Source organism: Calliphora vicina, chromosome 1 (genome assembly GCF_958450345.1).
Source record: "Calliphora vicina chromosome 1, idCalVici1.1, whole genome shotgun sequence".
NCBI lineage: Eukaryota > Metazoa > Arthropoda > Insecta > Diptera > Calliphoridae > Calliphora > Calliphora vicina.
The window spans coordinates 2,234,025-2,251,118 of NC_088780.1; the positions used below are offsets into that span (position 1 = coordinate 2,234,025).

Below are 17,094 nucleotides of genomic sequence, written 5' to 3' on the forward strand. Positions count from 1 at the left end.
AAATCTAAATAAATAATTCATATTCGTTCCAAATAAAAGTGTTTATATTTGCTTTCTAATAGAAATAAACAAGAAACAAAATTAAATATTTCGTTAACGTTTGCAAAATTTATTTATGTTTATTTGTGTTGTTAAATTTACAATGAAAACTTTTAAATGAGTCCGATATAAATCGGTTAAATTTTGCATACGAAATTTCTATCTAACTTCCGATAAGTGTGGGATCGCTGGAAAGTTTCATTTTTAAAACCTTCAAAGTATCAAAGAAAAATAGATAGATATAATAATAATAATGTTGTTTGAATATACATATGTTTAATATAATACATATGCTAAACATATCTTAATTTATATATGTATAAGTAATTGTGAATGCTGTAACAAATACTTAATAATAATTATTTTTGGCAATTGAACAAGTTAAAAGTGTGTTTTCTTTGACTTGCTTTTCTTTCAATCAACAATAGAAACACTTGCTCTTCTCTTATTGTTAATATGTATTTGGTACATTAGGTTAGCCTCGTTTGTATGGAGTCAAAAAAAAAACTACCGACATTCCCAGAAAAGTCATAATTCATATTTGTTCCAACCACAATCCGAAATTTTTTAATAATATATAGTTATAAATATGTATACCATAATAAAATAAACATCGATTCAATTCCCGCAATGTCAACAAATAGATATATGCGATGTAAAATACCTAGTAGATAAATTTACCTAACATTAATTTCAAATCATTAAAATTAAATTACGGGTATAAGTAGAAAATGAGTATCAAACAGTTTCAAAAATCTGTTCCTTTAAGTCAGAATAGAAATCCTAATAAAATATAATTTTATCTGCACTACTACATCAATAAAATTTAAACTAAATATTAATTTTTATTAGAAAATTGTCGTTTTTTTTTTGTACCATCTTAATATACATACATATGTATATGTACGAAAAGTGTAAAGATACGCACAAAATCTCATTCGAATTTGCTGAATTCGCCCGCAATGATGTTTGTACGTATTTTTCACTAAGCAAACTTAAATCAGCATGTTCATTCAGTCATTGTATAGCAGTAGAGGAAGAAAAACCTCTAAGTGCCATCGTGAACGCTATTTTATTCCGTCCGCTGAGAAAAGTATTTGTTAGAAAGTAGAGAAGAAATAAAAAATAAAAAAATAATAGAAACAAGTATTTATTTGCAAGTAGCCGTCGTAGATCGATCGTGTGAAATAAAAGAAAATTAAATGCGTGACGAATAGTATAGAAATACGAAAATAAAACGGATTTGTTTCTTTTTCTCTATTCAAGAAGAAAATAAATTACATATTGCATTTAGAATTAAAACATACAAATAATATAAAAAAAAAATTAACGGATAAAAATGAATTAAATCTAAATTCAAAATTTACGACTCAACGAGAATAACGAACTGAAAACGACTTAATTGGCTTTATTCCAAATAATCCTTATTATGTATAAAATTTGTTTATAGAAAAAGGAATTTTAAAATTGTATTCCTATGTCACCACTACAGAACGATTTAGTGGTGGCACGGGAAAGTGATAGGTCTGAGAAAATGACCGCCTCACACACACCTGAAACGAACTCACAATCAAACAACAATATCCCCGGATCCATAGATGTTATAAATAAGAAAATAAACACAAATATTAGCAGTAGCAACAAACATACTAACAATGATACACAAAACAATGAACACGATATATCAAATTTACCATTTTTAGAGCGTGTCCGCTTAGCGATGCGTAGTTCCAAACATTCGATACCACAACCAACTAAAAATTATTCATCAATGGTTGAAAGGACCCATTTACAATTAAATTCTTCGGTATCTTCTGCTCCCTTATGCAAAGATGGAAGTAATTCTTCATTATCCTCAAATGCCACCAATGTCTCGTCTTTTGCATCGCCTCCTTCCACCCCATCTCCGCGTCCTCCCATACCGCCTAAAGATCCCAATCGTTTGCGTAAACAAGTCAAATTGATACCTAAACAACGAGATCGTAGTCCGGCCAAGACATTAAACAAATCGATCGGTATTTCGACGCGTTCTTTAAACTACGATTCCGATGATGGCTTACGCTCGTCTACTGTTGCGTCGAGATCATTATGTAATGGAATATCAAATCAAACAGAGGCTGTTGTTGATAGCTCGAATGGCTATTCATCAACAGTCGCTGTAGAAGCCAAACTAAAACTACCTCTTCCTAAAATAGATTCAACAACTAACTCATCTACGTCATATGTAACAAACGGCCAATACACACGCCCCTCGTCTGAGCGCCTAAGGTTGTTAACACGTTCGCCCAGCCCAGCTTTTTCGGTGAAAAGTACGTCGTCGAGAGCTTCATCTGCAAGCTCCAGTGCAGCTACGTCTACTACACGATCTTCATTTTCTCGTCTACAAACACCCCCAAGACGTGTGTTTCCACAAACATACACTCAAGGCGATCAATTCGATGCATATGAAATGCGAAACATGGAACAATCGCCGGTAGTGTTTGATGCGAATCTCTCATTTGTGTTGGGTTGTCGCAAACAACCTGTACATCAATCATTTCGGCCTTCGCCTTCTTTTGAAGATCCTAGAACGGCGTCGGCCTTTTTGAGCGAAAAAATACAAAATTTCCTTAAAAGAACCGACCATGTTCAGGAAGAATGGTCGGCTATGGGACGACGGAGTCGCAATCGTTCAACAGCATCCACCACCAATAGTGGTAGAACAACACCCATCAACTCTTTGTACGATGACAATGACCCATTTACTGAAACAATAAGTCTTATCGAAAGACAACGAGAACGTAACAGCATGGAACGCTGTCCCTCCGTGGGACGTTCAAAGTCGTCACAAAACATTTTAACCAAAGCTTTCCAACTCTCAAAAACTTTACCAAAAACTCCGACATCACGATCGAATTCATTGGCCAGAGATATCTCTGACCTGGATGATGACGACGATGATCGCACTATTAAAGATGGGGATGATAACGAACTGGATGAGGTATGAATAATACGTTGGTTGTCTAGGCATACCAAAAATTAATTCTTGATTGAAATATATATGATAGGCTTTAATCCTTAAATTCAGTACTTCAAACGTATTCTTTTTATAGAAGTCATTCTTAACTGGATCATTAAATTGTTTCTTCTATTTAAATTAAATACAAATTACCGAAACAAAAAAAAACATAAGTAGATTATGAAATTTTAAAGAATAAACATGGTTTGAATATACAATAACTAAAATCCGAGAACTTATACCTAAAATAAAAACTAATAAATATATTTAAAAACCATCCTGAAAAACAGTTCCTCTTAAAAAATAATTTTCTGTTCAAGTCCACAATGTAAAGGGGGTAATGCAGCATGCAAGGCACCTAAAGGATGATGAACAAATATTATAATTCAATTTGTGAATTAATTAACAATGAACGAATGAATTACAATCAAATAAAAGCTAAATAATTATTTTTTTAGAAATATATATATTAGAAATATATCAAATTCTGAATTAAGATTTTATTAAATTAAGCTAAAATTTAATTTATTAATTCAATCTATATGTTTGGGTGTAATTTAAATATTTAAAGTGTGCTCTCCTGTAAAAAACACATTGATTTTCCATGTTTTTGATTTCAAAATATGTATGTCAAGTTCACGGTTTGTATAAACCTACTATATTAATATTTACATATTTATAAATCTATCTGGTCAAAATATGTGTGTATTAATGTGACATTGAATAAAGAAAATTTATTTGATTTTACTAAAAAAAAAAAAAAAATACAACAAACACTGTTCTCTATGGAATGTTTATTTTTAAATGAAGAACATTTTTAGTATGATTCATAATTCGTGTGTATTTATAATTAGGATTTTGCAACGCTTTTCTTTAATTTTTCTTTATTTTTTTTTTAATTTTACAGTTATCAGAAATGACGGTAGATTTAGCAGAAGAACGTTCTACGGCTAATATGGCAACAGAACGTTTGGAAGCTGAAACTGGAGAGCGTCTCCGTCTGGAAAAGGAGCTGTCGGAAAAGGAAGGCAAAGTAAAGAACTTGCAGGAATCTACAGAAAAACTCGAAATGGAATTAATTTGTGCCAAATCCGATTTGAATGGCATTTCAGAAGAAGAAGAAGATCTAGAGATCGAGGACGGTGGTTCATCAGGCGGTATATACAAACTTAAGTATGAACGTGTGGCTAAAGAACTAGAATTTACCAAAAGACGTTTGCAAACACAGCACGAGCATGATCTGGAGCAACTAATTGGACTGAAAAAACAATTGGAAAAGAAGGTATGCAATAATTCAAGAATATACATATGTATGTACATATGTATGTTGATTAGAGACACATATTATATATTATGTTATATGCATTAATATTGGATTTGTTATTTAGCTCAATGACGCTTATGAAGAGGTCGAAGAACAGCGTCAAGTTGTTGGCCAATGGAAACGCAAGGCTCAAAAAATGACCAATGAAATGAACGATCTAAGAATGCTTTTAGAGGAGCAAAACGGCCGCAATAATGTTTTGGAGAAAAAGCAACGAAAGTTCGATTCTGAATGTCTGGCATTACAAGTAAGTTTTACCTTAATAGCAACATCATACATAGTTTAATAAGTAGTACTAAAAATTTAGCAGTTTATGGGGAAAAAAATTGTATTTTATTTTTGAAATATGTATAGTAAAATTTTTAGTCGACAAATTTTTCGATCAAAATCTAAAGTATCAAATTTCAATTACAATATTGAATCATACATTTCGTTGTTTTTTTTTTTGCAGGACACCGCTCGTCAAGAACGTCAATCGAAGGAACGTTTATCCCGAGAAAATGATATACTAATTGCTGAAAAATTTACACTAGAACAATCGTTAGCGGTAAGTTCAATAGTTCAAATGTTCAATATTTACATTATTCATCTTTTTTGTGCAATATGATTTGGAAAACATAAAAATTACCAAAATCACTGCAATATATTCTCAATTATATTACTGCAAAACAAAATATATATAAATAAGTACAGTCTGAAGGCAATTTGAACTAAAAAAAAAAAATAAAAAAACGATAACAAACAGGAAACAAGATATCATAACAACTGGCGAAACCTCAAAATATTCTGCAATTCCCAATGTACATTACGGTTTATGTCATAGAGAATTATACATGGAGACGAGGCACTTCGTTTTGTCAAACAACACTAAAACAAATCATATGTCTGGTACAACAACAAAATATATTGACTATATATTATTAAATCGTTTGTATTATTTGAAAATCTAATACCATAAATAAATTTGTATTATTTACGATACATAAGTTTTCGACAAATATTAATAACCAGTATTGTCGTCTGTAAATACGTTAAGTAAAGATAATCTACATCTAAGTATGCAATAAATTCTATTAAAATTGACTCTGTAGTAGGAATACTACTTTTTTAAAATAGTTGTAGAAATACTACTTTACTTAAAATAGTTGTAGAAATACTATTTTTCTTAAAATAGTAGTAGAAATGCTACTTTTTTAAAATAGTAGTAGAAATACTAACTTTTAAAAAATTAGTAGAATTACTAGTAGTAGTAGAAATACTACTTGCTTAAAATAGTAATACTAGTGCTAATAGAAATACATACATTTTAAAAAAGTAGTAGAAATTCTACGTTTTTAAATAGTAGTAGAAATACTACTTTTTTAAAAAAAAGTAGTAGAAATACTACCTTTTAAAAAAATAGTAGAAATACTACTTTTTTAAAATAGTAATTTTTATATTTTTCAATTGAGTTCACACAAATTACAACATATATATTATGGATCATTATAGATAGCGGAGTCGATATAGGCATATCTGTGGTTAGGTTGCTATTTAAATTCGGGAAAATCGGCCCACAAATAGCTGAAATATGTAGCAAAGAAACCACGAAAATATGAATTACTAAGTTGTGGGCAATATGGATATCTAATAATAGATATCCAATGCCATTGAAATTCGGACCAACAATGGGTCAGAATCGGGAAAAAAAATTAACCCGAATTTGTTTAACCAAATGTTTTCAATAAAAACTTTCGATGTTTTACGATTGCATCTTAATCTTAACGACTTCAATTTGTTATAAATCTTTTGCTATATTTTATCAATACACTCAAGAGGAAAATTAAGAAATGACTAAATGAAATCACAAACATTATCATTTCTATTGTGTTTTATAGCCCTGACAGACATAGGATTTGTATATTATACTAGCGTAGTATACTACATGTGTGTCAACCTATACTATAATTAAACCATCAAACACTATGGTGTAAAGCTGGTTCGTATACTATGAATATGTACGTAGTATACATATCGTGGTATAGAAACCACATGTCTGTCAGGGCTATTAAATTTTACTTTTCGTTGTAAGTACCATTATAATATCAACTGGATTTAAAGTTGCTAGACCATCAAATTTAACTTATAAAAATATTTAATACCACCGCTCCTACTTTTTTGAACACTGCTGTATGTACATATTATCAAAGTTACCATCGAATGAAAAAAGTAACGAATACGATGTGCATACATGTTATGTACGCATTCATATTTTAAAATACAGTCATTCATTTATGTATGTATGTATGTATGTTGTTGTATTTGTTTTCCTGCATACTACACTGGTATATAACATATGTATTTGTTTGTTGTATGCACATTAGGACAGTTACGTTCGCTTGGGGCAAAAGAATAACTGTAATTTTTCCTAACTAAAATTAAAGTTGTCTTAAATTAAGGATACCTTTTTATACCCTTTACCTTCGTGAGCAGGGTATATATAAGTTTGTCATAAAATTAAAAAAACAACTTTGGAAAAAAAATAAATTTTGTTTACCTAAAAATATTTAAAATTTGTATTTTGAAGTATAATATAAGATTCGGCACAGCCAAATATAGCTCTCTTACTTGTTATGTTCATAGTTTTAGCGTTAGTCGATTTGTCTCATATCTGTTTTAACACTGGAAACATATGACAGGAAAGGCGAATCAAATGAGAAATTCCGAAGCTACTGCAACCCTGCCGGTATTTGAAAAATTCAGAAATAACGTATAAGGCACTTTTTGTCCATTGATTTATTCAGTTGGTTGGGTCTAGAACATAAATTATTCATATTTAATAATTAACCCCCATATGCATAAACAGTTTATAAATTTATCAAAGGTTTATAAAACAAATTTTGTATGGAAATTTTGTTTGATAAACCTTTGATAAATTTATAAACTGTTTATGCATATGGGGTTAAATATTTTAAGATCAATTTGTTGGTCTATCCTAATGTGCATTGTATGTTGTGTGTATGTGTTTCGATATCTCGTTCTGATTTGTTTTTATCGTCTTGTTGTTTTGTTGTTGTTACTTGTATTTTCTTTTAATATTTTCTTTAGTGTTGGGCTGGAATACTTGTTTGAGTTCTAAATTCTCATTATTCTTTAAACACTCTATACGTTATTTACACGCTTACGCTTCACATGTACAAAGAAATTAAAAAAATATCGGTATCAAAAATTATAAAAAAAAACGTTAATAATTAAGGAAAATAAAATAATATATGAATAGTGTTGTTAATAAGTTTATTTAATTTACATATGCACATACTTAGGTGTTTGAGTTAATTCTTTCTTTATTTATTGAAATATAATTTTGACGCAAAAGTGCATTTGAAAAAATTCGTTACTATAAGTTTGTTTGATAATTCTTATTTATGTATGTATTTTAAAGTGTGTCTGTGAGTTCATTATGAAAAAATAATTAAGATCGAGTTTATTACTGTTATCATCATTGCTTATTGGCCATCCCAATAAATATCTAATACATCTAAATATGAGTCTACGTTATACTTCATGTGCTACGCTGTTGCAAGTATGTTTTTTTTGTGTTTTGTTTACCGTTTATTTTCTCTATATACAAATGTACATAAATAAGTACATACAAAAAAGGCTTATGTATAAATTGTTAGAATTTTTTTTTTCAATTGCATTAGCAGTATATTTCCAAATATCTCTACTGATTACGATATTATCAAAAAGGATCATTTGCAAATGTCTCTGGCATTCATAAATAAATTATATTTTGGGTCCCCTTAAATGTTGTTAAAAAAAACAAGATATAAATAAAATTAGGTTTATTACTACGTAACGGAATTTTTCATTACAACGAAAATAATTTACATAGTACGTGATACGTTATTTGAAATCAAAAACTTTTCGCTTCAATAACATTTGCTGAAACTACCAATCATTTTTTATTTTTAGATAATTTGTGTACCTTTCACATCTATTTAATTAGCAAAACGTGAATTTAAAAACAGTAATTATTTTGCATATTTATATTCGATATTTTATAAAATTTTAAAGCACTGAATTTCAAAGCAATTTACGCGTAAAATTTTAGAACGCAAGGCAGCAAAAAAATATCTAACATTTTCATTAACTGATAAAAATTAACTATCCCTTTTCTAATTTCATTATTAAGGAATCGCAATCTATGTATACTGAATTATCTGTCTCACCCCCATTAACACGAAGTCTGGTTATGCCTTAACTAATAGTTATATTGTCGGTTAAAATTATTTTTGTATGAAAACTGTCAGTATAACTATTAGTTTAAACATAACCAGACTTCGTGTTACTGGGGGTCAAAAGATAAAAATGACAAAATATATTTTAATATAGGCAATTCATAAATATTCGACCATTCAGATCACATTCAAAAGTAAATTCATAAAATGTTCTTTTGTGAATTCCATAGACTTTGTATAGTGTTCAAATCGAAACGGGATCTGGTTTTTCATTATTCTCCAACCACAACTTAAAGAACCAAGATTAATGTTTCTATTTACACAAATTTTAGGCTAGAGTAAATTTTTCAATAGTAAATGAATGAATTACATACTTAAATGTCTGAGAAGAATGGTATGTACATACAGTGTCGGACAAAAATTACTTCTATACTATTTCTGTAGAGAAAACAAAATTGCTTGTTTTTTTTAATAAAAAATATATGATACGAATAGTTCAAAACCCTAATATAGTATAACTAAAAAAAAAACAAAATAATAAATATTTTTATACATAAAAAGTATGAGTAAAACAATGTAGAAGTAAGCAAGCGACAAAACATATTGGAAAAAACAATTTGTTAATAAAAATTCTTAAATTGCTGTTAAACAAATATCAAGAAGAACTGCAGTGATTATATTTAAATATTTAAAAAAAACTGTAACAAAATATTGCACACGTAATAAAAATAGTACAATTAAATATTATTATGAGGGAATGAGTCAAAAAGATGTTTGCGAAACATTTTGTATGCCAAATTCTACGATCAGCTGCTAAAACTAAAATACATAACATCTAAAGAAGATGCACGGATTGCGAAAGAGTTCAACAAAGATCCATACACGTCAATTTCTGGAGTAATTGATTCTCTCAATCTAGAGCTAAGTGTACGAACTGTACACAGACGAACAGTTTCAGCTGGCCTTAAAAGCTACAGAGCTGCGAAAAATCGTAAAGTTCGCCTTGAATTTGCTCGATAATATTTGAACTGGACTGTTGCACTATGGAATACCGTTTTATTATCCGATGACTCAAAATTCAATTTTTTAGATTCTGATGTAAAAAAGTTATAAGCGAATTTTGTCCAATGTTTTTTGACCGATACTGTACATACATATGTAGAAATGTCTTAGTTTCTTTTATTAATTGTGACTTTAACTATTGACTTCAGCAATGTAAAAAAAAAATGATATACATATTCATTCTACTTATGTAGATGAATGATGAATAAATGTGTGGAACAAAGACCTTTATGTGAACTAAATAAACTGTCGGTCATTAAAATAATGTTACTTACATATTTTAGTTTAGCTTAGTTTCAAAACTAGTGAGTTTTGTTTTCTTCGTATTAACACACTTCTTAATGAAATGTGTAACAGTTTTGAGAAATTCCTAGAATTCGAACTATAACTCGATTGCTTTGAATTGAAAATGTGTATGTATAAATAAGAAAATCTTGTGATTTATGATGTATGTACTATTTAAATACGTTTAAAATTTTTAGGAAATCTTGACCTAAGTAAATAAAAAATTTATAATTATATGATATTTGTGTTGTTATTGTTTCATTAGGACACTCGTCTTGAGCTTGATCTCAAGGAAGAGAAGTTGGCATCGTTACAACGGGAGTTGGAGGAAATGACATTTGGTGGCGGTACTGAAGAGGAGATTGCCCAGTTAAGACGGTCCAAAAATGAATTGGATAGACGAGTCAAAGAACAAGAAGAGGAATTGGACGAAATGGCAGGTCAAGTTCAGTTGTTGGAGCAAGCTAAATTACGCTTGGAAATGACATTGGAAACAATGCGCAAAGAAGCGAGAAGAGAGGCTCAACAAAGGGACGAAGAACTGGAAGAAGCTCGTGGTAGTGCATATAAGAAAATCAAAGGTATGTTTTATTTTATACATTATAATGGAGAGTAGTAAAGATTGGAGTTGTTGTTACAAAATTACAGCGCTTGAATGCCAACTGGAGACTGAACACGAGGAACGAACTCTGTTATTACGAGAGAAACATGAATTGGAACGCCGCCTTTCATCAATGGAAGACCAAGATCGTGTGGATCGACAAGCTGAAGAGGCCGCTAATCAAAAAATACGACGGGATTTGCGTAAATATAAAGCACTACTTAAAGATGCTCACGCTCAATTGGAACGACTTAAGGCGGATACACCTGGCAAGACTTTGATACGTCAACTACGTAATCAACTTGAGGATGCAGAGTCAGCGCGCACTTTAGCAATGAAGGCGCGTCAAACAGCAGATGCCGATTTGGCCGAAGTACAATCAATGTATGAAGAGTCTAACAGAGCACGCAATGAAGCTGAGGATCGTGCGAACGCTGCCCAACGTGACCGTACCGAACTCCAAGCTCAAATAGAAGAAAATGAGGAAGAATTGGCCGAACTCATGAAAAAGTATAGTGCAGCAGTCAAACAGCTTAATACCGAACAAATTGCTGCATCAGAATATGAATTTAAATTGTCGGAATTGGAAGCAGAACGAAATAATCTCAAAGAGCAAATAGCAGAATTACAACACAGACTGGAAAATATCGAAAATTTGACAGATCCCTCCGCGGCTATGATGTCAAAACGGTAAATATAAATAAAACGACATTCTTAAAACTTTTTAAAAAAAATGTGTTAATAATAATTTTTAGATTGGAATTACGTACCAAAGAATTGGAATCACGATTAGAATTAGAACAGGCCACTAGAGCTCGTTTAGAAGTTCAAGTGAATCGTCACAAAGAAGGCTTGGAACGGCTACAAAATGAAGTTACTCAAGCTAAAGTTCGGGAAGTACAGGCCCAAGATGCTCTAAAAAAGTCTCAGAAAAGTTTAAGGGAATTGCGAGAAGAATTCCACGTAGTTTCGGGTAGAGAACAGGAGTCTGTAACAAAACGTAAGGATTTAGAAAAGAAAATAGAACAAGTCGAATCTGAATCGACTGCTCTGAAAAATGATTTGCGATTAGCTCTACAACGTATTGCTGATTTACAACAAGCAATGGAAGAAGGCGATGAAGATTTAACAGACAGGTAAATATTAGTACAATTTAATTATATGCCTTGACGCTCAAATAAAATAAAAATATGTATTTCAGCGAGGATTCGCACACTTCGGATGGCTCTCTTAGCGATCTAGAAGATCGCCTAAAACCTATACAAGTACGACGATCATCTCTACAAAAACAAAACGGCGGCTCAGTTAGTACCACCACCACCTTAGTCCGTGAGAAAGCAGATAATAGTCCCAGGTAGGTGTTGGGCAACTTTATTTGGAATTTATTTAAAGCAGCAAGTTGCCAGCACTTAGAGGTCATTGAATAATAAAACAAATTCATTTGTTTCCTTGCAAAACAAATAGCAATTGAATTCTACAACAACTAATCATTAACAGCAATTTCACAACATGTTAATATTTTTATAACTTTTTGATTGTTAACATATGTCGGCTGCTTATTTCTCTACTATTCGAAAACTACAACAGAATTTGCCTTTTTTTTTGCTTTTTTTACAAACTAACGTATTGCTTATCTTCCGCCATCCATTTTCCGAAATGTTCATTATGTATACCAACAAAAAAGCGTTCTCTTATTATAGAATCACCTTGACCTCACCCTCCTCTCCGCATATACATAAATTGGTACTGACTGCCAAAAAATTACTTGATGATGACCCCAAACAATCTTCATTGACAACATCCAATAGAGACTCTTTAAAAAATGGTGATGTTTCTTAAGTCTACTATGGTGGACTATGAATTCAAGTACATAAACAAATTGGTTGTAATTTTATTTAAAAGAAAAACAAAACAAAAAACTGGCACAATGTTTTTTAACAAGCTTTAATCTTTAAAATAGAACCACGAAAAATCTTAAAGATCTTAAAGTACTACGTGTTTGCGTTTGCTAAAATTGTAATACATACATGGAAAATTTTATCTTAAACATAAAATATAAAAAATAGCATAACACACAAAAAGAAAAACACCACCTAAGATTAATTAAATAATTTTTTTTTAATAGAAATTAAAATATGAATAATCACGGGAAATAACGTTATTTTTATAATACATTTGAAATTCAAACTGTTTCCTTATTATTAATCGAATTGGAAATTAAAATAAAAGAAAAGAAAAATATATACAAATTGGATAAAAAGGTATTTATTGTTGAATGAATCCTTGCAAAAAAAAAAAACAAAAAACACACATAGATATTTATGTACTTTATTAATAGAATTATAGAAGCGTCTAGTATATTCTAATTTATTACTATTTTTCTTTAGTTAAATCGATTGTTTTTAATTATTATTTTATTTCATCTTGTATTTATCAATGTATAGTTTTCTTTTTTTTTTGTTTCTTTATTATTAATTAACATCAATATATTTCTTTATTATTAATAAATATTTATTTTATATAAAATGAGCGAATCATTAAACAAACTAAAAAAAATAATAAGCAAATAATTTAAAATGAAATAAATTACAAACATAATCATACTACCTATGTATTTAAAATTAGACTTATTTAATTATTTTTGTTATTATTGATCTATTATTATAAATAAATGAATGCATTAAAATAGTTATGGTTAATTTATTAATTATTTTTATCAATAACATAAGAAGAAAGAAAATAATCGTTCAATATTTATACAACCAACATACACATAACCCAAATCTACATACGAAATAAACGTATGTATGTATTTATAATTTAATTAAATCATATTATGCATACATTCATATAACAAATTACATAAATAACAGCAATTAACATAAAATATTAGGTCAATATTATTTAAGTCATTTACGTACATAAAAACAATTAAATCAATACAATAACACTCTAACCAACCACACATCCTATATCGTGAAAATCCTAAAGTTCCAGTAAATCTTTTTTGATTAAACATTTTTTAAAAACTCAAAAATTAATTGTCATTAGAAATTTTATACATATATTGCAATCATAAAATTAATAAAAATAGCTAAACCTCATTAATAATCGTATCATCATACATAATATTAAAAGAAAATAAACATTTTAATAATAAAACAAAACAAAAAATACAGCATACTTTGTGTTATTAAAATCGAAACAAAAAAACTAAGTAATTTTTTGAAGAAATAAACATCTGCATTAATATTTGTTAGTGATATCGATCTGCTAGATACATACAAGCGGTAAGTTTTCATTAAATCCCAAATACTAACAGACATCAGATATTACGAACACGTAACTACACTTCAAGAAATTTATTGATGCAATTTTATTTTAGTTAATTTAACATTTAAAAAGGGATGCATTTTAATTATTTACAGTTGTTATCTTTGGTACATTGACTCTACCAACCTAGCAATTTGAAAGAAGTGAGATCATAATTATTGTTTAATTATTTCGAATTATGTATAACAGTAGTAAGTTGCACAATGTAAACTCGAAAACAAAAGTAGAAACAAGCAATATACATTTATTTTTGTATATTATACAAAAATAAATGTCGGTGTATGCAGACAAATTATCAAGGGAAAACTATTCTCATAGAATGCATTTAAAACTAATTCAATCAATCTATGTATTCAAATATTAGTCAAAATTTTAAATTTTGTATATTAAACATTACTCTATCAATAAGTTCGGTGCACATTAGACATGCCCTTAAAAAAATAGGTTTACTTTGGATAGATCTTATACGCACTTAAATATTGCAGTAGTAGTTTTAGTTACTAATGAACAGAATAAGACTCATGAGTTCAGTGCTTTTTGACATTAAAAAGTTGACAACGCTGATACTCTACAATGAAATATCGTAAACCAAAGCATGCTTTAAGGCATTTAGATAAATATTTACATGAATCACACTACAAGACTTTAATAATAGCGCACATTAAGGAGTTAACTAAAAATAATTTATTACTGTTTCCAAATTCGGCATGTCGCCAATAGATTGAAGTAATTTTTAACGACTGTGGTAAATTCTACTCCGACTCACCACGCCTGGTGTGTTTTTATTATGTTTTTCAAAAACCGGAAACATGATAGATAACAGGGTTTTCTTGTTCGAATATATTATGGGTATATGTATATGGCCGAACCGAACAATTTTTTTTTATCGAAAATAATAAATGTTTCTAATTGTTTGCACTTATATTTGCTTTACCTGGTTGTTATACTTTTTGGCAATATTGTCTTATTTTCGTATTAAAAATCACTTATGCTGATTAAAATATGCTATAAAACTAGCAAATAGCCGAACAAAGTCTGTTAGTGAAAGAAAAATAAGATATTTATGGCCAATAATTCCAACTGATTACGAATTAAAATATTTTTATTTATCGAGCAAAATAAAGAATATTTAAATATCCTTCGAAGTCTCCAACCATTTTCCTGTTCTGAAGTATATCTAACGCAGATTAATTAATTGTTAATTAAAAATATTAGTTATTAATAAAATGTTTTAACGTATTTTCAGGTTGGTTCTCTTTGAATTGTTTATTATTTGTAAAAATATATCACCAAGTAAAAATATATAAAATGAAAACCCGGGTAACCGGTTATCAGTTTTTACAATTATGAATAAAAATTCCCCGGGTTTTTTTCCCTTTTCTCATTTTTCATATTCAAATTCAATGGGGAAAAAACTCCCGGGGAATAAACTCATAATTGGGCTGATAGTATTGTATAGCCTTAATATTAGTTATTTTTCTATCGCTCATGGAATTTTAATGGTAATATAAAATATTAAGAATGCGAAAACTAAAGTAATGAAATCATAAACAGGTAACATTATCGTTTTTTACAAAATGAATTTTCCATTAATTTTTCCAATACTGTATGTACTTGAATATTTTATATGTAAATTTCATGTAACTTTTTTTTTAAATAATACTTTTATGTTTTAGAAGTGAAGAAATAAATCAATTGCCAGTAAGTTTCAAGAAACCAAAAACCAAAGAAAAAATCATGACTTTGAAATTATATTTTAAAAAAAATAAAAAAAACAAAGTTTGAAGGAGCAACTTTAAGTATAGAAATGGCAGTGAACTACATACTATATACAGATGATGCACATACAAACAAGTTCAAATAAACAAAATACACATTCATTCATAACAACGCCATTAAATTGAAATCTATTGAATACAATGCGTCTGACACAGAATTCAAATGGAAGTCAACACGCAACTCAATCCAAACTTGTATACATATTTATATATGTAGGTGCATATTTGCATTACGTTACCTGAATTGCAAAAGACCTTAACCACATTTTGTCCAGTTGTACTGGGAAGGAAACAAACTTTAAAATTTAGTTTTAAAATTCTGCATTAATTAAAAAAAAAAAAATTTTAGTGAAATAATTTTTTTAAATGCCAGTAAAAAAACTTTAAAAACTTTAGTGAAATATTTTTAGAAACTTTACTAAATGAAATACCGTGACAATTCAAAAAATACAAAAATTACTTCATATTACAAAAAAAAATAGCTTGAAAGAGTTTAGTTAAATAATTGTTAAAAAGTTAAAAATTGTGAGTTGTTACGGTCTGTATTTAGAGGTAATATGTGTACAATAAATTTGCTTAATAAGCAAGTGTGTAGAAGAGGATAAAGTGAAAAGTAAACCCTTACCATTATTTTTAATTGTCTACCTGTTGTCGTCTTTCCGCCATAGCAGTCTATAAAAAATCAACAGGAAGTTCAAATCTTGAACACAACATGAACAACAAGGACGTGAAAAACATTTGAAGTTATAGATATTATTGTGTGTGTGTGTGTACATTAGGATGGCCCAAAAAACGACAATGATTCAAACTAAAAAAGAAAATTATTAGTTAATTTTAAGAAATAATTTTTAAAATTGTTTGCTCTAGCATTTGCCGTATGTTATAAAATATAGGGCAATAAAGTCAATCCTTCGGAGATTTCTGATTTTTCTAATTTGTTTAACATAAAGCAAGTTTATCCATATTGCTATTGCTTCGAAATTTATTTTATAACTTTCGATTCAGAGAAAGTTTGTACATATCACCAACAAAAAACTCTATCTGAAACAAACTAAACTTTCTATTTATTTGGTAACATCGGCAACTTTTTGGCTCCATATGAACGGGGTCATCCTATGGTACATATGAATTTACATACATGCATAATTGTACAGCAAAATAAAGTTATGACAACACTGAATGTTACAAGTGTAAATGAGCTGCAAGTTTACCCTTCCATTGTCGTCTATCACTCACATCTTGACTAACTATTCTTTGTTTGAATCGTGTTTTGGTGGTTTGATTGCTGGAATATCGATCAAACAAACACCAAGACTATCGGTTATTTGCGTGCCTTCTGATTCAGTTAAATTCGCGCTGAAATTCGTTGAAAATGGTTTAGTATTATTTCTAAACGCAAACGAAATAATAAAATAAAATATCAATCACATAATCTTATAAGTTAAATAATTACT

At 29.2% G+C, this 17,094-nt stretch overlaps 1 protein-coding gene across 4 annotated transcripts in view; it reads left to right on the forward strand.

Moving 5' to 3' along the window:
- Nucleotides 1–13,703, forward strand: part of Mhcl (Myosin heavy chain-like) — a 70,750-nt gene extending 57,047 nt beyond the window's left edge. For 2 of the 4 annotated variants that reach the window (XM_065498666.1, XM_065498667.1), the window contains 8 exons: nt 3,945–4,319; nt 4,426–4,608; nt 4,813–4,908; nt 10,194–10,509; nt 10,577–11,219; nt 11,285–11,665; nt 11,731–11,883; nt 12,230–13,703. In XM_065498666.1, the coding sequence (XP_065354738.1) occupies nt 3,945–4,319; nt 4,426–4,608; nt 4,813–4,908; nt 10,194–10,509; nt 10,577–11,219; nt 11,285–11,665; nt 11,731–11,883; nt 12,230–12,368 (2,286 nt within the window). In that variant the 3' untranslated portion in view covers nt 12,369–13,703. Of the gene's footprint in view, nt 1–966; nt 3,020–3,944; nt 4,320–4,425; nt 4,609–4,812; nt 4,909–7,764; nt 7,924–10,193; nt 10,510–10,576; nt 11,220–11,284; nt 11,666–11,730 lie in introns of those variants that run through there. The other 2 variants (XM_065498668.1, XM_065498669.1) reach the window with 2 other exon arrangements.
- Nucleotides 13,704–17,094: the final 3,391 nt, after the last annotated feature.